Here is a 22,118-nt window from a genome sequence, read left to right as displayed (position 1 = left end):
TTCACCACCTTGAGCTATTTATAAAAATAATAAAAACAGGATATATGTAAATAAATAAGTAGAGGGATGCCTTTTCTTTTCTTTTTTTAATTTTTATTGGTTTTTAAAACAAACATAAACAAACAAAACATAAAAACATCAGGCCACACATACAGTGTGCTGGTTGGTTTACAAATTGTTTTGTGCTTCCATTTTGTAGACTTCAATTACAATTACATTGTATATGATCTCATATTTTCAATCCAATATTGAATACATTGGAATCATTATTAATCAATCATTTGACTATACTTTTATTCATTCATGCTTTGGAAAATAATCGTATTTTACTTAATTTGTTTTGTGACAATTCATATTATCATCCTAAATCTATCCTAAAATCATTTTGTAGATATAATAAGAAAAGAATACATCTTTATATATTTAGTACTTTCTAAAAGTCTACATATTTCGTTACTATACTTTATTGTCTAACCATTGATAGAATAGATCCCAAACTTTATAAAATTGTTTATCATCCTGTTCTCTAATTTCAAATGTCAATCTGCTCATTTCAGCACATTCCAATATTTTCTTAATAATTTCCTCCTGTGATGGTATTTTCTCATTTTTCCAGTTTTTAGCAAATACAATCCTAGCCACTGTTAATACATTTACAATCATGTATTTCAAATCTTTACTATATATTTCAGGTAAAATTCCCAATAAAAATATCTCTGGTTTCAAGTCTATATGCTTTTTTGTCATTTTTTCCAACCACGTGTGCATTTTAGCCTAGTATTTTTTAGCATCCGCACAAGTCCACCACATATGGTAATATGAGCCAGGTATCTGATGACATTTCCAACATTTTTTGGATTTATTCTTGAACATTCTTGCTATTCTTGTCGAGGGGAAATGCCACCTGTAAAACATCTTATACAAATTTTCTTTATATGCTGTTGACATTGTCATTTTATAATTTTGAGACCACAATTTTTGCCATTTCTCTAGATCAATCCCATATCCAAAATTCTTCCCCCAAGCAATCATAGTTTCTTTAACTTGTTCTTCTAGTTTAATTTCTAATAAATATCCATAGAATTTTCTAATCACCTTTTCATCAGTACCTGTCAAAATCTTATCTAAATCAGTCAGTTTATCATAGAAACCTTCTATTTTAAAATCTTTATCATACCTTGAATGTATTTGCGCATATGAAAACCAATTCATCTTTATACCTTGTTCCTCTAGTTTTTGTATAGATTTAAGCTCACCCTTTTCATTCAATATTTCACCATATCAAACTGTTTGTTCCTTTTTGTATATTATAGGATAAGAAAATGCTTCAATAGTCGATAGCCAGACTGGAATTTTCGAATAACATTGTCTTTTAATCTTCTCCCAGTTTAACCACAGAGACTCCCGTATATAATGTCTTCTAAAGTACCCTTGTGTTTTAGTTCCTTTATACCATAGAAAAGCATGCCACCCCAACAACAGATCATGTCCTTCTAATGTCAACAATCCAGTATTTCTTAATGTTATCCATTCCTTAACCCACATCAAATTTGTAGCTTGGTAATACAACTCCCAATTAGGCAAACCAAATCCTCCTCTTATTCTAGCATCTTGCAAAAGTTTAAACTTTATTCTCACTTTCTTACCTTGCCATATATATTTCAACACAATTTTATTTAAATCTTCAAAATAGTCTTTTCCAAGCCTAATTGGAATTGTTTGAAACAAATATAAAATTCTGGGTAATATATTCATCTTGATTGTTGAAATTCTCCCTATTATTGGCAGTTGTAAATTTTCCCATTTCGCCAAATCTAGCGCTATCTGCTGTTTAAGTTTGATATAATTATTCTGTTTTAGTGTACTGCATCTTGCTGTCAAGTATATCCCCAAGTACTTGATCTTATTCGTGACCTGAATTTTCAATAGGACTGCCAGTTCTTCCTTTTGTCTTAATAGCATATTCTTTGTCAAGATCTTTGCCTTATCTTTATTTATTTTCAAACCAGCCACCTTTCCATATGTCTCTATCTTTTCTATCAATTTTGATGCTGTTTCTAAAGGGTCTAAAGACCCTTTCTAAAGATGAAAACCAGATCATCTGCAAATGCTTGCAACTTAAATTCTTCCTTTTTAATTTTCATCCCTTTTATATTCTTTTCATCTCTAATATTTCTATTTAGCACTTCCAAAGTTAACACAAACAACAGAGGTGATAGTGGGCACCCTCCTTGTTCCTTTTCTTATATCAATAGAGTCTGTCAGTTCTCCCTCTATCATTACCTTTGCCATTTGCTTATGATATATAGCTTCTATTGCTTGAATAAATTTTCTAGCAAAGCCCATCTGTTCCAGCAGTAACAGATGAATTGCCAATTCACATTATCAAATGCCTTCTGTGCATCTAGAAATATCAAAGCCATTTGTTTTTCAGGATGTGCCTCGTAATATTCCAGGATATCCAAGATTATTCTCATATTGTCTTTAATTTGTCTCTTTGACAGAAATCCATTTTGATCAGGATGAATAAAATTATTTAAGTATTTTTTAAGTCTTTCTGCCAATATTGAAGCAAAAATTTTATAACCTGTGTTTAGTAGGGAAATAGGTCTATAGTTCTTAATTTGTAATGGATCGGCCTCCTCTTTTGGAACAAGTGTAATATAAGCTTCTGACCATGATTTAGGTATCCTCTTCTTTAACATAACTTCATTCATAACTTCTAGCAATGGAAGATTCAACAATTCTTGTAATGTTTTGTAAAATTCTGCCGGAAGTCCATCTGGGCCTGGTGCCTTTCCATTATTTTGCTTCCTGAGTGCTTCAGTTAATTCCATCATCGTTATATTGCTTTCTAACATTGTTTCAATCTCTTTAGGTGTCTAGGGTAACTTAGCATTCTGTAGGTACTGTTTGACTCTTTCCTCATCAATATTCTCTTGTGTGCATAGTTTCCCATAATAGTCTCGAATGATTTCCTTTTCTCTTTACTACCATAGCAAACTTGGCCTTGATCATCTATTAATTGCAATATTTTCCTTGATTCTTTCTCTTTTCTCAATTTATATGCTAACCATTTACCTGGTTTATTTGCATCTTCAAAGTAATTCTGTTTAGCACCTATAATTTTCTGTGCTAATTCTTCTTTTTCTATTAGGCCCATTTTATGTTTAGTTATATCCATTTTTAGCTTGAAGTCTTTTTTCTGTGGCATTTTCTGTAGCTTTTTTTCAAGTCCTTTATACTCATCCTCTAATGGCTTAGAGGCTAATCTTTTCATGGTATTTCTTTTCCTTGTATAGTCTATTATCAAGCCTCTAACATATGCCTTCACTGTATCCCATACATTCTGGATTGATGTATCTTCTTTTTCGTTTTCTCTAAAGAAAAAAGGCAGTTCTTTCTCCATCCACTGTGTGAAGTCTTTTTCCTTTAAAATAGTATTATTTAGCATCCATCTAGATCTTCTTCTTTGTCCTTTCCATTTAATTGTCATTGGATTGTGATCTGCCCAAGTACTTGTTTCAATATTTATTTCTTGGATATTAGTTAACAATTCTACTGACATCCATATCATATCTATTCTGGACCATGATAAGTGTCTATTTGAGTAGAAGGTGTATTGTTTAGTTTCAGCATTTCTTTCTCTCCATGTATCTTTTAAGTTTATTTCATCTACCATATTAAAAAAAGATTTAGGGGAGAGTCATTCTGTTTTGCTTTATTGTTTTCTGTGCTGTATAGTCCAGTTTGTTGTCTACAATTCCATTAAAATCTCCCATCATAACTATATTAGCATAGTCCAGTTCAATTATTTTGATATGTATTTTTTTATAAAATTCTTCTTGTTTATCATTCAGGGCATATATTGCAATCAGGAGTGTTTTTGTATTATTATCCATTATTTCCACCATTAGTATTTTTCCATTGTCATCAGTATAAATCAATTTCGCTGAAATAGTCTCTTTAATATATAAAACCACTCCTCTTTTCTTGCATTGTGTCAAGGAGGTAAATATTTTCCCTAGTTTTGGCTGTATCAACAATTGTTCATATTGTTTTTTAATATGTACTTCTTGTAGGCAAATTATATCAAATTTTAATTTCTCTAATTCATGGAAAGTTTTGCTTCTTTTAACAGCTGAATTAAGTCCATTTATATTAATTGTAATCAATTTTTTCTCTTCCATGATTATATTTTATAATTAGGATTGGCAGCTCTCGTGGATCTTGGTTCACGTTGGCCTTTGGCTTTCTCCTTTCCACCTACTGCACCTTCCTCTTTTTCAGTCATCATTTGGAATTCAATTAGTGAAATTTCTTTTTCTGCCTCTTCCTCCCCTCTGAAAAATTCTGTGTAAAATGATTCAGCTTTCTCAATTGAATCAATTCTATATCTCTGTTCTTGCCATGTGAACATTAAACCTTCTGGAATCAGCCATCTATAATTCACCTCTTTTTTAAGTAACAATTTGGTCAAGAATTGGTATTCTCTTCTCATCTCTCTCACTCTTCTGGGTACTTGTTTCAAAACCACAATTTCCTTATCTTTATATTTCAATGTTTTCCCTCTTGTCACTTGCAATATTTGTGCTTTAATGGCTTTCTTTGTAAATCTGATGTGAACTTCTCTTGGTAGGCTATTTCTCATTACGTATCTTGTGAAGACTCGATAAACCTCATCTATTCCAACCATCATCTTCTCTTCCGTTATTTCCAAAGCTTCAGCCAATATTTCTATCATTATCTCAGCTAGATTTTGTCCTTTTTCTTCCTCTATGTTTTGGAATCTGAGATAAAATTCTGATCTGTCCATCTCCCATCTCAGCATACCACTTTTATCTTGTTCAACCACAGTTAATCTGGTATCAATGTATCCAATCTTCTTATCTCTTTGTTTATCTTCTTCAATTTTTAGTAGTCTCTCATCATACTTCATCATCATTTGTTGAATGTTCTCGATTTTTTCATCGGTTTTCCCTGTTCTTTGTTCGATGTTCTCTATTGTCTTTTCAATATTCTCTGATCTTGTTTGAATATTTTGAATTCCTTGCATAATCATCTGCAGGGTCACCTTTTCTTTTTCTTGTTCTTTCTCTTGCCTTAACATTGTCTGTATTAAACGTTGTCCTCCAGATGGTGGACAGGAGGAAGTAGAAGTTGAAGAACTGGTAGCTGTTAATTTCCTACTCATTTCAAACAATTCAAAATCTTCAGGTTCTTCTAGACCTTAATCTGATTGTAAAGTAAGCAATTGCGATTCCAAATAAAAATAGTAGGAAAAAAGAAACCAAATAGTAATAATAATAAAAAAAGAAAAAAAATTCTTCAGGTTCTTGTATACCTTAATCCAATCGATTAATTAGATAACAATGAAAATTCAAAAATGAAAGAAAAAACCATAAACATACACAAAGGAGAAAAAGTTGCAAAATCCTAAAAAAGACTGAAAAGTGAAGAAGAAAAAGCTTTTAAAAAAGGAAAAAATCTTCAGGTTCTTCAACACCTTAATCCAATTAAGAGGTCTCAAATATAAAAGACTGCATAAGAGAAAAAGAAAAAAAAGCCAGGAAGATAAAAAGAAAGAAAAGATCAGTATTGGAGGTAGATGGAAAAACAAAAATACCAGAAAATCAAAAAGAGAAAAAGAAAAAAAAAGGCTACTCCCTTAAAAAGAAAAGGAAGGGAATCATTAATACTAAAACTTTTCTTTTAAAATAAAAAACAAACGTAAAAATTAACTTCCAAAGACAAGCATAAAGAAAAAAAAAGCAAAGACAAGTTCCAAAGAACTAAAGGTCCAAATAGCTATTTCAAAAAGTAAACTGTTGAGGAGGGGTAGCACAGCTTAAAAAAATCAAGAAAACACACTGCACTTTGTTTAGTTATCCAAGGCTCTTGTTATAACACTCTTCTCCAGAAACTTATCACCTTTTCTTTTCTACAACCTTCAGCACCAGACTCCAGCTATTGATAGAAACCCAGAAGAGCACCTGCAATAATACTGTCCCATGCTCTTCCCTCTATCTTATGGAATAGCAATGTCCTTGAAAAAAAGTCTCAGTTCTTTCTTTCTCAGCTTTATCTGGTCACAAGAGAAATAAAATATTTCCAAGCCTCTAGTTGGCAGTGTTACAAAGTTTCTTTGCTTTCACTTTCCCCCTCCTTTTCCAAGCAAAATGCAATAAGAATTAATAAAAAAAAAGAAAAAGATATTTTAAAAAAAGAAATAACTAAATGGGAGTCTCTAGCCTAAAATAGTTACAAAATAAAAAAGGAGAAAAAAAGTAGATGAAAAAGAAAAAAACAGTCCAGTTTCAAAATATAAGATCATGTATAAAAAATCCATTACTTTGACATTCCTGTTTAAAATCGCCGCTTAATCACTTCTGTCAAAACTTTTACAGATTCTTTCTTTTCCTTAGGGTGTCCTTTCAAATCTTAAAGTAAACAAAAAATTCTCACCAAACCAGCACACTCTCTCTTTCCGTTCTCTTTCCTTTCGGAGCTGTCCCAACTTCAGCAGCTTTAATGGCTGCCTCTTTGCCGCTGGCAAGAAGAGCTTCTCCTGGATCTACCAGGGACTTCGCGGTATCCCTGGGATTGACAGGATGCTCTCTTCACTTTCACCATCTCTTTGGGACGGTTTAGATCCTATAGGATCATCCAGGAGCAAAGATATCGGCAGCGATCTCAGACCTCCAAGATCGCATGCCGTATCGTCGCGATGCCAGCTCCGCCCCCCCGAGATGCCTTTTCTTCATTGTTGTTATAAATTCAAAACAAGACTATCATGACTCCAGGTCATTGGTAACTGAAACAATACTTTGCAATAACAGGATCAATTTGGACTAGAGGAGGGAAAGTAATGCAGAATCTCTTCACTAGTGTTATTTTAGTCAGCTGAAGAAAAGTATCAAAATCAGTCTATAATTAAGACGATGTCTTGCTGTACATTAAAATTACCTAAACTTTCTGAATAAAATCCAATGTATTTACTTGGATGCAACAGTCCTAACAGAATCTAATAATGTACTACTGTATGTTATTAAAATTAAACCTGCCATTATGAGAACACATGAGGTTTGTATGTTTATTCAAGTCTTGCCTATTCTGGCTTTGGATAAGCAGGTACAGAAAGTTTGGAAACTGTTACAGTATTTCACCAAAATTCAAGATGACTACAACAGGAGAAGTAATGAAAATAACCCTCTACTTAAATTGTGATGGCATCTGCTCTTCACCGGGATTACAGTTCGTTCTAGGACAAGGAATACATTTTCCTGTATCTCAAGCAGGTTCATTTCAGGATGAATGTTTACCTTAGAAGGTAGGAAAAGGAAGCTATGCCATATAATTCTTCCTTTTCCAGGTGGAAAAAAATAGCACCTTTGAAAACTGGAGTCAGTTGTGAAGCAGAAGAGAAAAAGTTGTCTATGAAGAAAAAGCTGAGATTCTTTGCATCAAAACTGATTATTCAATAATTTTTCTGATTAAAACTAGAATTAAAAAAAAATTTTTTATTGCTTTTAAAATGACAAAAAGAGCAAAAACTACAAAGAAAAATGCATGCATTGTCAAGAAATAGCAGATTTTTTAAAAAAAAGTAAAAAAAATGAATTAAATGAAAAATGTATATAATTTTAACTGTAAATAAATTACAATTCTATAATAAAGCTGGAATTTGCCAGATTATTTTTGAATAAAAATTCACATAGAACTAACTGTGCCATAAGACATTGGCTCTCCAGAGGAACAGGAAAGCTAACAAATGTTCTAAGTTTAATTCCTTTGTATGAGTACTTAAAACTATTTTTTTTTCTCTGATAAGTATTGTCACTGTATGAGCTTAGTTTTTGTACATTTTATGCAATTTGGCATCTTTTTCACATCATAGTTACTTTTGAATAGTAATATAGGTCAGCATCATCTTGATATCTGCTCTTACACATTTTTCTATTGGAGGTTCTCTAAGCTGTTCCTCATATTTTTATTTCTTCCGTGTGACAGGAAGGACTGTGGCTTACATTCCTTTCTGTCCCATCACATTTTAGGCATTTTCTTTTTTCTTATTTGGTCCTTCAACCAGGAATCCGGAATGTGGGTGACAGAGAAAGGAAATGATAATGTGGATAACTGAAAGATATGGAAACAAAGTAAGAAGAGTTGAGGAATGAAAAGAGAAAGAATAGGTGCATACGATTCAATGATCATCTATATTTCTGTAGTCTAGTAGATGCCACCTGACAGGTGTAATTAATCAATAATGTTCAGCGGGACCCTAGTATTTTTAGAAGAACCCAGCATGGCCTAAGATGGTGTACCAAGTCTAAATAGGATGAAGAAAGGGGTGCCAGAAATAGCTGGTCACAGAAAACCCAGCTTGAGACAAAAACCACTGAGCCGCCACCAGTACAACAGACAAGGTGCAACCATAGTAATTGAGGGTCACACAGATCATGGGCAGTTTGAGCTGGAAAGGACTGAGTAAAATCTAAGCATAGTTTTATTGGAAATGTATATTGGAAATAAGAAATCTAGAAGGAATCAGTTTCATTTTAAAACAATATGTGGCGAGAAATACTAAGAGCCATCATGGAGGTATCTCAGTTTCTGGCAGATAAATATATGCATTCAGGGTAGTGGTTAAGCATCAGGCCAGAATCTGGGACAACAGAAATTCTAGTTCTGCCATAGGCACAAAGGCAGCTGAGTGATCTTGAGCCAGTCCATTTTCTCTCAGTCCTAGGAAGTAGACAATGGCAAAACCACTTCCGAAATCTTGCCAAAAAACCCGTTTTCTAGGCAGTTTCTGAGAATCAGACATGATTAATGAAGAAAAAATGCACACATATCTCTTTATATATTCCCATTATCAATTTAAATTCAGCTTATGATTCCATCCCTACAGAAAGAATCTAGTGGGATGTGTTTCATCCATGAATTGGTAATTACTTGGCTTAATTAGAAAGTTGCGTGAAACAGTTACACAAGTTAGTGGCAGTTATGGCTACCTCATTGCAAATATGTTGATTCAGAAAGAAACAAAGCAAGGTTGTACTCTGGATCTCTTTTTTTCAAAATCCAGATGAAATCAATGATCATCACTTTAATGAAAGAATAATTCCACAATTAAACATAGATAGCTGTATGCTACTCTCTATGCCGATGACAAAGTCATTGTGGCCCCAATACATATTTCAGCAGTTTCTTGTAAAGGAAGAAAGGCTCACAGTAAAGTATTCTAAAACCAAAATCATAGTTTTCTCAAAGGGATTCAAATATTTCAAACATCAAGTAACAATGCAGACCACGTTTTATACTTTAAATACACGGTCCTTAGTGCTATTATTGGCCTTTTCAATATATATATATGTTATGACTCCCCTTCAAAATTCAAACGAACAAAACAGAAAGCAGCCGTTTCACAATTAAATCAAATGGAAAGAAGTCTTACAAATCACAGGAGCTGAATCCAAGCCCGGAGCCACAACATATATATACAGGCAAGAATATATCCATTAACATACTTTCTAAAGCCAAATTCATCTCTCAGATGTTATATGGGTCTTAGGTACAAGCATACGTATAATAACTTAAAGGCCTTTGATATTGTTAAGTCCAGATTGCTAACGGTGCTGTTCTGAGTACAGAAATAGGAATGATACTACTGAAATTTAGGATCCACCTGTTTAGGCCCAATCTTTACTTTTCAAGGAGTTCCATAGTTGCTATGATCCTTCTTGGTAACTTGACATTTTTTTTAGAAAGCCACAATTTAGAAACTGTCTGGCTTTTCATGCAAAGCTCTCTGCCAGGGGGCCTGTGTGGCCGGGGGTTTTATAAAGCTGTGTATGAAATAATAAATATTGGCCGATATAAGCACCAATGGACTACAAGTGCCCTGAGGAACTCTGTTGCTGGCTGAGGTCTGGGAGTTGAACTCCACAAGTCTTAAAGTTGCCAAGGTTGGAGACCCCTGCTCTAGGAGGTATCAAAAGAATGGAAAACAATTACTCTCCAAAGGGTAGACCTGCCCATGACCTGGAAGAACCTGAGATTTTCGGCTATCATTTTTCTGGAGCAGGGGTACCCAACCCCCAGTCCAGGGACTGGCACCAGTCATGGCATGCCAGAAACTGGGCTACACAAACAAGCAAAGCTCCCTCCACAGGATGGATGCAGGCAACACATGAATCCATGTCCCCTCCAGTCAGTGGACAAATCTCTTTCCACAGAATCAGTCCCTGGTGCCCAAAAGGTTGGGGGGGACACGCTGTTGAGGTAATTCCTCATTAGGAGAATGAGCGCATATAGGGAGATGTATTTGAGAAAAGTGTTTGAAAAATACACACACGGTACACAGATACACTGTAGAGTAAATGTAGGTTTTTACTTCCAGAAAAAGTTTAAGCAAAGTCCAAAATAAGCAATCCAAAGTCATTCACAAGTAAATCAGTTAGTTTTTCAATCCAGGGATAATCCAAATATCAAATTCCAGTGTCAAAAAACAGTTCAGTAACAGACTTACATTAAATCCAGTAATATCAGTCAATTAGAAGAAATGGAGCAACGGCAATACTTTCCAACAGAAGGAAACAGAGATACACTCAGACTCTCTTCTGAGACTCAGACTAAAACAACCCAGGTTTCTGGCTCCATCTTATGGCTGTTTGAGAAACCACACCCAATTGCATGCTCTTGCATTCCCTTAAAGATATAGTACTAAAATGTTTATCCTGGTTTATATATTTCTAACCCAAATACCTTGTTAGGTGACTTATATTCCTAACAGGTGCTGCTCTGGAGGATTGGCATGTCAAAGCTGACTTGGCTTCATCATTACTTGCACCTGATTTCAGCTCGCAGTGAGCCAAACAGAAATGAGATAGGGGGTGGTTAAATTCCTAGAGAAAGGGGAGGGCTAAGGAACAAGAGACTTCTGCTGCTCTCATTCCAGGGGTGTCAAACTTGCATCATGTGGGGTATCACAATTTTTTTACCCTTTGCTAAACTGGGCGTGGGCATGGCCAGCACTTGATGCATCCAGCCCACGGCCCGCGAATTTGACAGCCCTCAAGTTTGCCTTAGACCAACGGGACCAGGAATTCCCTTTTTAGAATGTGCCAACTGTGACCATTGACATTTAAGTTCAGTCCTCTACAATCACACAATGTTTTCATACGTAATATGGCAAATGAAATTACTTTCTGGCTTTGCTGAAACTATGATTCAGTAAATTACTTTTTTTGTTTTTGTTTTGGATCATTGCCAAGTCAAAGTATTTGCGTTTTTGATCCATGGCAAGAGATAAGCAAGAAACTTGGTCTTTGTATTCTCAGAGGTTGGGGAACAATCATTTTGGGTGATCTTGAAAATTAGAAGTACTAAAAACATCTTGACAATGATTTTGTAGTTCATCTACAGAGTTCTTTTAGGAATGACGCTGAATTACTGCAACACTCATGGATTATGTTAACATTTAAACTGATAAAGAATTCAGTGGAACTGAAAAAGCTTTCTCTCGTTAGGCATTACATTACTTCTAATTAACTATTACCAAGTTGTGTGTTTTGTATTCCTGCACCTCTCCAAGGTGTGGACTGTGTGTTTTATACTTTTCTTCCATCATGGCTTTCAAATGCTTTTCTGAACTATTTAATCTAGGTTTATGCTAAGAGAATTTTATTCTTCTTAACCTCTAGGAATATTCTTGCTGTACCAATGGCGAGGCCCTTTATAATATTGTAATACACACCAGTTCTATCACTGACAAAGACATTTCTAAAACTGTAAAACATTACAGTTAAAAAAATAAGGAAGTCTACCCAAAATTGATTTCAGAATATTCTGATAGTAAGGAAAGTACTGGAAACCATAAAATCAACTTATAAAGTTGCTTTAAAAATAGCTTGCATTGTACAGTAGTTATATTTGAAAGAGAACACTTTTTAAATAACATCTCCAAATTGATTTTCTTCATCAAATAATAGAAAGAGATAACCTGCATGCACAAGTTATCCATTCTTTATAATGTTATCAAATCACAGATTCATCATGCAGTTTTTCTAAAGAAAAAAAATCAACTATTTGAGAAGTTTTCTTTGAAAAACATTGACTTAACAAATGCATACAAACATTACATATCACCAAATAGAAAGTCAATCTGAGAGCAGTGAATAAACAAATTAAACAATGTCACATTGTCATTAAATGATGTATCATGCTATGAATTTTAATACATTCAAAAATTAAAACTTACTTAATTGCTATATTAAAAATACTGTTTTTACCTGGTCCACTCATGACAGCTGTTCTTGAAAGATGCCGTATTTATTAGCTTAGAGAACTTTCTCTCTGCCAATAACCTTAGTACTGTCATGTGTATTTATTTAAAAACAGGTTTTGCAACATATTACAAGAAAATCGGTAAGCATTCTTATCTCTAGTCACAGCCTCTAATTCTGGCCATTGTTTGATGGTGAAACATGAAAATCAAAATTTGTCTTAGCAGAACAATCTTATTTAAGGGCAGTCAGCTTCATCTATGTAATAGTCAATAGTATATGTATAACTAAGCTGTATGCAAGTTAGCTTAAAAACAGTACTGCCTTTCTACTATTTTTATGCTTTAGGACATTCATAAAACTTCTCACATTTATTCAAGAGGTTAATCATGCTGGCCTCTTGCAGGACTGCTTATTATGTTGCAAGTATAGACTACAATTTGAGCTGCATGACCTGTAGGCATATATAGTACACACAGTTTGGAAATACAGGAATTATCAACTTATTACATCATTCAACATTAAATGCATAAAGTACAGATAGTGACAATTATATTATTGATAGGAAGCTGGCATGCACCCCCACACACCTGTTGCTAAAAACACAATCAGGCAAAATTCAGTGAGTTAATTCATACATATACTGTGATTAAAAATAGATAATGAAGTCTCTGGATGAATGTTAATTCAGATCATTCTCTCATCTCCCTTGAAATTCCTTTGCTCACAAATAATTGTAACGTTCACTTCACAATACTGGGGACTGAAATGTTCTTCTATTAGTTTCATTATTTCTTTTAGAGCCTGGCTTAATTATCCTCTGCAGACTGTAAACGGGCACTACTGCCAGATAATGTTAGACGTCTCCCTTGTAGATGAGAGATAAATGAATTTTTGATATTGTGGATGATAGTTGTTTCATTTATTTGTATGTCATCCTAGATTCAGTTGTCAGCAGAGGTCACAGAATACCAAGATGATTGGGACAGCTGTAGTTTCCTGGAATCCGGCAGGCAGTCCCAGAGCCACACGGTTCTGGGGTATTTGTCGCTCTGCATAGCAGGGTGCAGGAAGACCAGAATGACAACGATTGCCGGCAGGGGGGAGATAGGCGGTAGGAAGAATTAGAGGCAATCCCTTAACTTACTGGGAGGCTCAAACTGGTCCAGAATGGCCTGGCTTGGCTTGAATCCTCAGCTAAGGATTTCAAGTAGCAATATAGTGACTGGAAGCAAAAATAGTATTTGGGGAAGAAAGAGAAGAGAGCTACCCAGGATGCCTGTTTAATAATTTTTAATCTTTTATTTACAAAAAAAAAAATTCAAAAATTCCTTAAATGTGTTTCTTTTTTTTTCTTCCAAGTTTTATATTAAGCAAAAATTTCAGGAGATTTTCAGTTTACATCCTTTTTAACAATAAATAACATTTTAGAAATGACCTCATTGCTTTTATGTTGTTGGGGATGCTTTAAAGTTAATGTTTTATTTAAATACGTTGTTTTACTTCAGCAACAAACAATTGCATGTATTAACTTTGAGGTGTAAAATAAGCAAATATTTGCATTTTTATTATCTTTATCTTTATGACATGGGAGCTGACTTCTGGACAAAAATAATGGATTTACTGCATAGTCCAAAGACTTACTGTTTAGCACTGGAAAAACAAACATGTGGCTCCAACTATTCAGTAGTTTGCAGAATTGATGAATATAACTCAGTTATAGATGACTATAATGAATTATGGTTTCAATTTATTGATGTATTTAGGTCTCTATATAAACATTTTGCATGTTTTTGTTTTTTTCTTGTCTTCTTTTATTATTTTATACACTCTTTATCTTCTTTGTATTTAATTACAAAAAAAGAAAGAAAAAAGTGTCATGATTTCAAACCAATGCATGCCTATCTGAAATGTTTCAGTTTACATTTTGTGAAGTAACACACTGCAATGCAACTTAATGCATTTCTAAAGGTATGTTTTAATGGAGTCACCTATCGTTCATGAACTCTTTTGCAGAGAATCATTCAGAAAATAGGAGACAAATTCAATGTACCTTTCCTTTTCCCCTTTCACATTCAAAACAGATTTTGATTTTCCTTTACAGGTCTAAAACAATACTATATAAATATCGGGTAAAGTTCAATAGCAATTTATTCTTATAATTCTCTAAGCACTAACATGATATTACTAACATGATATTAAATGGACTCTATTCCTATAGGAGTAATGCAATTCTGTGCATTCCTGGCCTGGCATAGATCCATGTGGGCCAATATAAACATAAACATGGAAAAAGAGATTTGATACTCCATACTGATATTGATATTTAAATATATAAGATTGTTTATAAAGGTAAATGTTTTATCTGCCAGCTGTGTCTGCCTCCAGAGGTGATGCTGATCTCTGATTCACAGCCAAAGAGCCCCGTTGTCCAAAGACGTTTCCATGGTCATGTGGCCAGCATGACTACACACAGAGCTGCAAGGAAGGCTGTTACCTTCCCGCCAAAGTGGTAGATATTTATCCACTTGCATTTTTACATGGTTTCTAACTGATAGGTTGGTACGAGCTGGGGCAAGTAATGGAAGCTGACTCTGTCATGCGGGACTTAAGTCTCAAACTCCAACCTTCTGTTCAGTGGTAGGATTCAATTTTTTTTTTACTACCGGTTCTGTGGGCGTGGCTTGGTGGATGTGGCATGGCTTGGTGGGCCTGGCAGGGGAAGGATACTGCAAAATCCCATTCCTTCCCCACCCCATTAACCTGCATTCCAGCTCCATTCTTCTGTGCAGGGCAACCAAATAAGACCCTGATGATCAGGTGGGACTCAGGAGGCAGAGAATAGATGGGGATGGGTCCAGTCAGAGGTGGGATTTGCCAGTTCTCCTAACTACTCAAAATTTCCACTACCAGTTCTCCAGAACCAGTTCTCCAGAACTGGTCAGAACCTGCTGACTACTACCTCTGCTTCCGTTCAACAAACCCAGCATCTTAACTGCTTGGTTACTGTGCTCCTTAAGATCATTTATCCCATTTTTATTTTATATAAATAACTCAAGGTGATGAACATAGATAATACCCCTGCCTTCTCTTATTGGGTCGAGATACGATGTGACTGGTCCAGCTCACCGTCAATTTCTAGATTTAAGTATTTTATGAGACAGTAAAAAGAGTTTGAGTTCATTTAAAATAAAAGAGAGTTGGCAATGAAATGATAATCTCCACATCTGTATTTCCAGACAGGTAGAAACTCTTGGTTGATCTTAACTGATATCTAAAAGCTAAGGAGAATAAGATTTGAATTAGCATTTGAGTTCATCAGATCACCAAGGCCTCAAGCTAGACTATGAAGCGGGGGGCGGGGGGGGGAAATACTAACATGATATTAAATGGACTCTATTCCTACAGGAGTAATGCAATTCCATGCATTCCTGGTCTGGCATAGATCCATGTGGGCCAATATAAACATAAATCTGGAAAAACTGGGGTTAATTCTATTTACTTCTTCCCACCAGACAATAATAATCTGTCCCACTAAATCCAACCGAGTGGGCATGCTCTACGTCAGTTCTATGAAGCAGTGTCATCTGGCAGGACACAGGCAATGTTTTCTCTCTTACAATGCCTCATATACGCTATCTGAAATATTAAAATCAACACATCTGTTATTGCACACTGAATGCAACTTGTTGTTAGTCAAGTATTTCATAATCCCTTTCCCAAACACAGTCTGTTCAGTCCAGTATCAACCTATATATTCTGAAGATTATGACAGATGGTTTTGTAGAAAGATTTGACATCATATTAAGATGAAGCAGGAATCAGCCTGCTTTGCAATAATGCAGTTCATCTGAGATTTCCTTGTAAGCACATTGATGATCAAAAGAAGTCGGATTCCTTGTTGTTTCTTTTCCTTTCCCTACTCAAGTTTCTAATCTCTCTTTTAAAGGTATTATGTAACATTTCCACAGTCTTAAAATTAAATCTAAGGGAGTCAATGATTTTAACTTTTATTGTGTTTAAAGTCTGACCTCTAGTGTCCAGTCTAATATAAAAAATTAGGCATTGAGAAAAATAAACCTGTTCTGAGTTTTTGAAATTTATTACCTTTTCTTATTTACAATAGAAATATTCAAATTGAATCTCCTAAAACATCATTTTAATATTAAGCGGATTAGACATGGAATATGAATTAAAAATAATGTAAGTCCCAGGTATGTTTACAACAATCAGACTCTCATATTTTTCTAATAAATTCCACCACAGTTTAGCAGTATATTTAATGTTTTTTAGAATAGAATAGAAATATTCTTTATTGGCCAAATGTGATTGGACACATAAGGAATTTGTCTCTGGTGCATAAGCTCTCAGTGTACATACAAACAACAAAGTGATAATTCATAGGTCATAAGGTATCAATAGGAGAGGTATGTGGGAAGGATGAGAAGGTGGGAAAGATGAGATGAGAAAAGAGCAATCTCATAGTAACAAAGTTTTATCATACTTCGTAATTAATTCAAATGGATAAAAGATCAAAAAAGATCTTGACAATCTTGAACATTACATTTACATTTAGGCAGGAAAAATCAAAGGTATAAGTACAGACTGGCTCAAAAACAGTAACCGTGAGAGAAACCTTGGAATCCTGGGGGATGATACTATATAAGCCAGCAATGTGCAGCAGCAGCAGCCGAAAAAGCCAATACAATCCTAGGTTGTATAAACAGAGGCATAGAATCAACATCATATGAAAGATTAGTGCCGCATTATAAAACCCTAGTAAGACTACACCTGGAATACTGAAACCAATTTTGGTCACCATACCACAGAAAATATTTTGACACTTTGAAAAAGTTCAAAGAAGAGCAGCTAAGATGATCAAAGGCCTGGAGACTAAACCATGTATTCCCCTTTTCTGTTGCTTTCCAGTATTATAGTTATTTTTTGAATTATTTTTCTTTTCTTTGGTTGTTTTTTTAAGTCTTAAATTCTCCATTCTCTTTCCCCCCTTAACTTTTTCTTCCCCACATAAAATTGCTTGTTCATTAAAGATGGCTTCTTCTTTGTCCCAGTCTTCTTGTTTTGCAGCCTTTTCTTGTTGTTTCTCATAGTTCCAAATCTCCATTTCTAAGAATTGAAAAATGAAGCCAAAAGAACCCTTCCCTTCTTGTGCATCTTCTTTGTACTTTTTAAGTTCCATTTTCAATTCATCCAGAAGTGGTGCCATTGTGTAAATTTTTAAACAACCACCCGACTGATTTTAGTCATTCAAATGTAATAACCAAGAATCCAAAGATCACCAAATAATTCAAATACACACAAGCTGTTTCTTTTTTGCTCTTATTTTTCACTTTCTCTTCCTGGGGTTACTATTTAGTTGCAAAGTTTCAGTTAAAATGTATCTTTTAGAAGTCTTGTTGAAGTTTTACTGTAGATTCTTTTAAAGTCCAGGCAGTCTCCTCCCTCTTCCAGATCCTGCCCTTATTCTTTTTCTCTCCCTTCCTGCTTATGAAAAAGAAAAATTTTAATGTCCAGAAATCTTTATTATCCCTCTGGCATTTTGTGGTTTTTTTCAGCTTAATTACTTATTGATGTCAAAGCGGATTTTTCCAATTTCTTATTTAAGTCTCTTAGTTGTCAGTATAGGGAAGGAGAGAGAAGAGGAAAAAAAAGGCAAACCTTTCCCTTTTCACTTTCCTTCACTGCTTCCAACTCTTCTTGGGAGCGATGTTATTTTTTTGTAAGTTTAAATTCCAGGGTACCTTGGTTGTTGCTTTTACAATTTAACCCGGTCAACCAAAACTTTCTCTTTTTATCTTCCTCCTGCACATTCTTTTCCGGTCGAGTTCTCCTTTGTGGTGGCCATTTCTGACCACCTCTGCAACCGCCTTCAGGAAAGGGAGTAATGGCCAGCTGAGGAGGAGAGATGTGGCTCTCCTTGACCCTGCTGGCAATCTCCCCCCTCTTCACCACCTCTACGGGATGGCTTAGCCCCAAAACCAGCCGGCTCGGGGCGCTCCAGCGGTGAGCCCAGACAGAAACTGCGCACAATCGCAGATTTCTGTCTGTCGCCAAAGCCCTTCAAACCAGAAGTCCCGTAAAACATCTGTTATACAGCTTATATTATGAAATGATGAATATATACAATACTGTTAAATAAATCACTATTTTTCCTCTACATTTTGGTGATGTTATTTTAGAAGACTTTTTAAGGGTAGCAAAACTGAGGATGGGGCCTAATCTATGGGTCACCCAGTATTATTATAGAAGAAAGCTATTTTGGGAGAAACAGAAAAAAAATGGAAGTAATTTTCTCTCTCTCTCTCTTTTTAGCATGTTGTGTTTTCATTCCCAATTCACCTTAAGTGTTCATTGATCACATTAATTTAACTATGTAAAGAATTCACATTTATTTCTCTGAAGAATTAAAGCAGAGTGGAAAATTTCTGCCACTCTGAAAACAGTTTCTACTACTAAAACATGTCCTGAGAAAGGAGATGGAAAGAATCATTCAAAATGTCTGAATTAGAAATGAGATGTTTCTTTTTCCTGCTACTGGATAAGTTTCATAAAAGTTGTTCATCTATATATATGTAAACATCTTCCATGTTATGATTTTTATTAACATATCTATAGTAAAGAAAAAAGAGCTTTATATTATTCCCATATCAATCTGGTAGTTAAGCTACTCAATAAGAACTGGTCCTTCCTCTTTCCAACTTCCATTTTCTCCCCTATCTTCAATCACTTGTAAGATTTCGATTAAGATTTCTTGAAAATAATATTTACTACTAATAACAATGTATGCTGCTGACAAAGAACATGCATCACAGTAAATATACCCAAATCTACTTTATCTTAAGTTGCACATGGGAAGTATCACCCCAAATAGTTTTATAGATACAGCACAAATTTTATTTTATAGCATGATTATTAAGATGAAACAGCAATTGTGATCCACAAGGCTGTTGGTGTTTTCCTTATCTTATTTTTTCCGAACTTGATAAAACCATGTAACTCCATAGCAAATTAAATGAAACTTTTTCACTAACAAAAATAAATGACTTTGGATGTGTTATAGAAAACATTATTTTTTTCATTTCACAGCATTCTACAGGATAAAAATCAAGATAATGTAAAGACCAAACAATGCTGTTTTAATCATTTCCACATCTGAATCTGATCTTAACATTCTGTGAGAAAGACATTGATTTTGGAACTAATTCAGAAATATTACCTTTGAACTTTTATTTCTTAGATATCCCTGGGACACTGCTACTTGACACTGGCCACAGGGCAAGTCAAAAGACAGATGGGACTATAGTCAATGAAAGAGACATTCTAGTCCTATCTGAGGCATGAAAGCCAACTGGGTGGCCAGTCATTCTCTCTCAGCCCAACTTACCTCACAGGTGTTGTGGAGAAAATAGCAGGAGGAAGGACTATTAGGTATGTTCACCGCCTGGAGTTATTTATGAAAATAATAAAAGTGGCATCTAAATAAATGTTAAATATATTTTAAAAGTGAATTAGTCAAAGTCCAAAATAATAATGAAGAATCACTTGGGGGAATCTGAAAGAACTAACTAGTCAGCAGCTACCGTGTTTCTCATATAATAAGGCCGGGTCTTTTTTTTTTTTTTTGAGCCCTGAAAAAATGGCTAGGCTGTCTTTTTGGGGGTGACTTAATTCCCCCCCTCTTGCATCTTTGGGCGGGCGGGCGGGTGGCGATGGCTTGGATGTTGACCTCGGCGTTGGTGGGGCACTTCGTATCGGGGTCAACTCAGGCAGCACCATATCCGGGTGTGCAACAAAAGTACTTCCTAATGGCAAGCCCCCCCACTATTCCCCCCCATTTCACATGTTTTAATATAAGCCTTAATTTGGGGGGAGGGGCTTAATTTCATTTCATGCCTATAAAACATGCTGGGACTTCCTATTGGGGGAGGCCGTATTGTTGGAGAAACAGGGTAATTGTCCGGAGGATTTCATTTGTGAGAGATGGAATATTTTCAGAGTATTATGCTGATAAAATAATTTAAAATATACAGGAAAAAAGAATTAAAAGGTATTGTCCAATACTCCCATGGCATAGAATGAAACAAAACAAGTAAAATTTAAGCCCTTATCCAAATAAATGCACTTGAAAAATAAAAAAGGAACATCAGATGATATTTCAATCTGATATTTCTAGAAGGGAATACTGCTTTTGGCAAATCTAAATAGCTTTATTTTTTTCCTGGTCTACAAGTTCACTAAGAACTATATTTAAATGCATTTAATTCATTAAATAAGTTATTTATATCTAGGTCACGGTTGTCAAACTCAAGGTCCGCAGGCCAGATCCGGTTCCTCTACCAGTGACAATGCGGCCCTCCCAAGCTCCATCTTTGCTGGCGGAGGGTCGCAAGAGGCCATCACAGCCGAAAACAGGCACACCTGACACGAGTGATGTTGAGCTGGCCATGCCCACGCCAGCCCCCCGAAGTCAAACACAGCCCTGATGAGGCCCCTCAATTAAATCAAGTTTGACATCCTGACCTAGACTAAGAAATAAATACATCTTTGCCTTCTTTTAGTAACTTAACTACTTTTGATTCAAACTTTGAATTACAGTACATTTCCATTCTTTAGGCTTAAATGTAATAACCTTGCTTTTGTTTTTTAATAAAAGCATTGCATTATTCTTTTCTGCCAGATGACTATCCGGCTTGTTTTTCATGATTTCCAGCAAAGGAAAACTCACTATTTTGTGTGGTAATCTTTTCCATTGGCTGGCAGTCTGTTACTCAGGAAGTTCCTTCTAACATTCAACCAAAAGCTTCTTCCTTGTTCACCTATTGGTTCCAGCCCTGTTTTTCAGGCCAGTGGAAAATAAGTTGGCTGCCTCTTTCGTGTGACAAAATTAGAATGGCACAGCAATATATCTGCAAGTGTTTGGGTCTATGTGTGAGTTAGGACAAGCTTGTGGTGCTATGTTTCTGTGATAATTTCTTCCACATTTGTATTTAAAACAGATATATTTTCAAATAAAGTTAATAATTTATTAAACTTCTATACCACCTAATTCTTGTCAATTTAAGGCAGGTCCACAGCCAAAGAAATTATAATAAATCAATAAAACAAAGATGAAAGATGGCAGATGTACAGAAAGTGAGCACGGTGTTACAACTAAAGCTCAATGTAATATTGTTCGCTGCCCTGAATTATTGGATATGAGACGGGCAGCAAACAAATTTTATAAATAAATTAAATAAATAAGATATACCATGCAAAAAGATTAAGTTATTTTCATTATGTTGAAAAAGAAAAAAAAAGCAATAGTAATTTTTGAGCTTAGTGACAAAAATTCTACCATATTATTATAATAGAATAGAATAACAGAGTTGGAAGGGGCCTTTGAGGTCTTCTAGTCCAACCCCCTGCTCAGGCAGGGAACCCTAAAATGGTTGTCCAATCTCTCATTAAAAACTTCCAGTTTTGGAGCATTCACAACTTCTGGAGGCAAGTTGTCCCACTGATTAATTGTTCTGCCAGGAAATCTCTCAATTCTAGCTTGCTTCTCTCCTTCATTAATCTCCATCCTTTGCTTCTTGTCCTGCCCTCGGGTGATTTGGAAAATAGATTGACCCCCTTTTCCTTGTGGCAACCCCTGAGATATTGAGCTATCATGTCACCTTGTCTTCTTTTCATTATTCTAGCAGGCGTTCTTTATATGTTTTAGCCTCCAAGTCCCCTAATCATCTTTGTTGCTCTTTGAACTCTTTCGACATCTTTTTTTACATCGTGGTGACCAAAATGCTGTGCAGTATTCCAAGTGTGGCCTTGCCA

General features: G+C 35.1%; 1 protein-coding gene across 7 annotated transcripts in view; it reads right to left on the bottom strand.

The window, feature by feature from the left end:
* ST7 (suppression of tumorigenicity 7) overlaps positions 1–22,118 on the bottom strand; it is a 115,038-nt gene that overhangs the window by 90,026 nt on the left and 2,894 nt on the right. For 4 of the 7 annotated variants that reach the window (XM_087934048.1, XM_087934049.1, XM_026713170.2 and 1 more), the window contains exon 1: positions 12,294–12,362. The exons of 2 other annotated variants lie outside the window; for them this stretch is intronic. Coding sequence is in view for 3 of the 5 variants with exons in the window: in XM_026713170.2 (XP_026568955.2) it covers positions 12,294–12,306 (13 nt within the window). In the remaining 2 variants the exon portion in view is untranslated. Of the gene's footprint in view, positions 1–12,262; positions 12,363–22,118 lie in introns of those variants that run through there. One more of the 7 variants, XM_087934046.1, reaches the window with a different exon arrangement.

The sequence above is a fragment of the Pseudonaja textilis genome, chromosome 5 (genome assembly GCF_049901715.1).
Source record: "Pseudonaja textilis isolate UNSWEBS1 chromosome 5, rPseTex1.2, whole genome shotgun sequence".
NCBI classification, from domain to species: Eukaryota; Metazoa; Chordata; class Lepidosauria; order Squamata; family Elapidae; genus Pseudonaja; species Pseudonaja textilis.
Note: the sequence above shows the minus strand (reverse complement) of the source record. Positions and strands in the feature narration are given on the sequence as shown.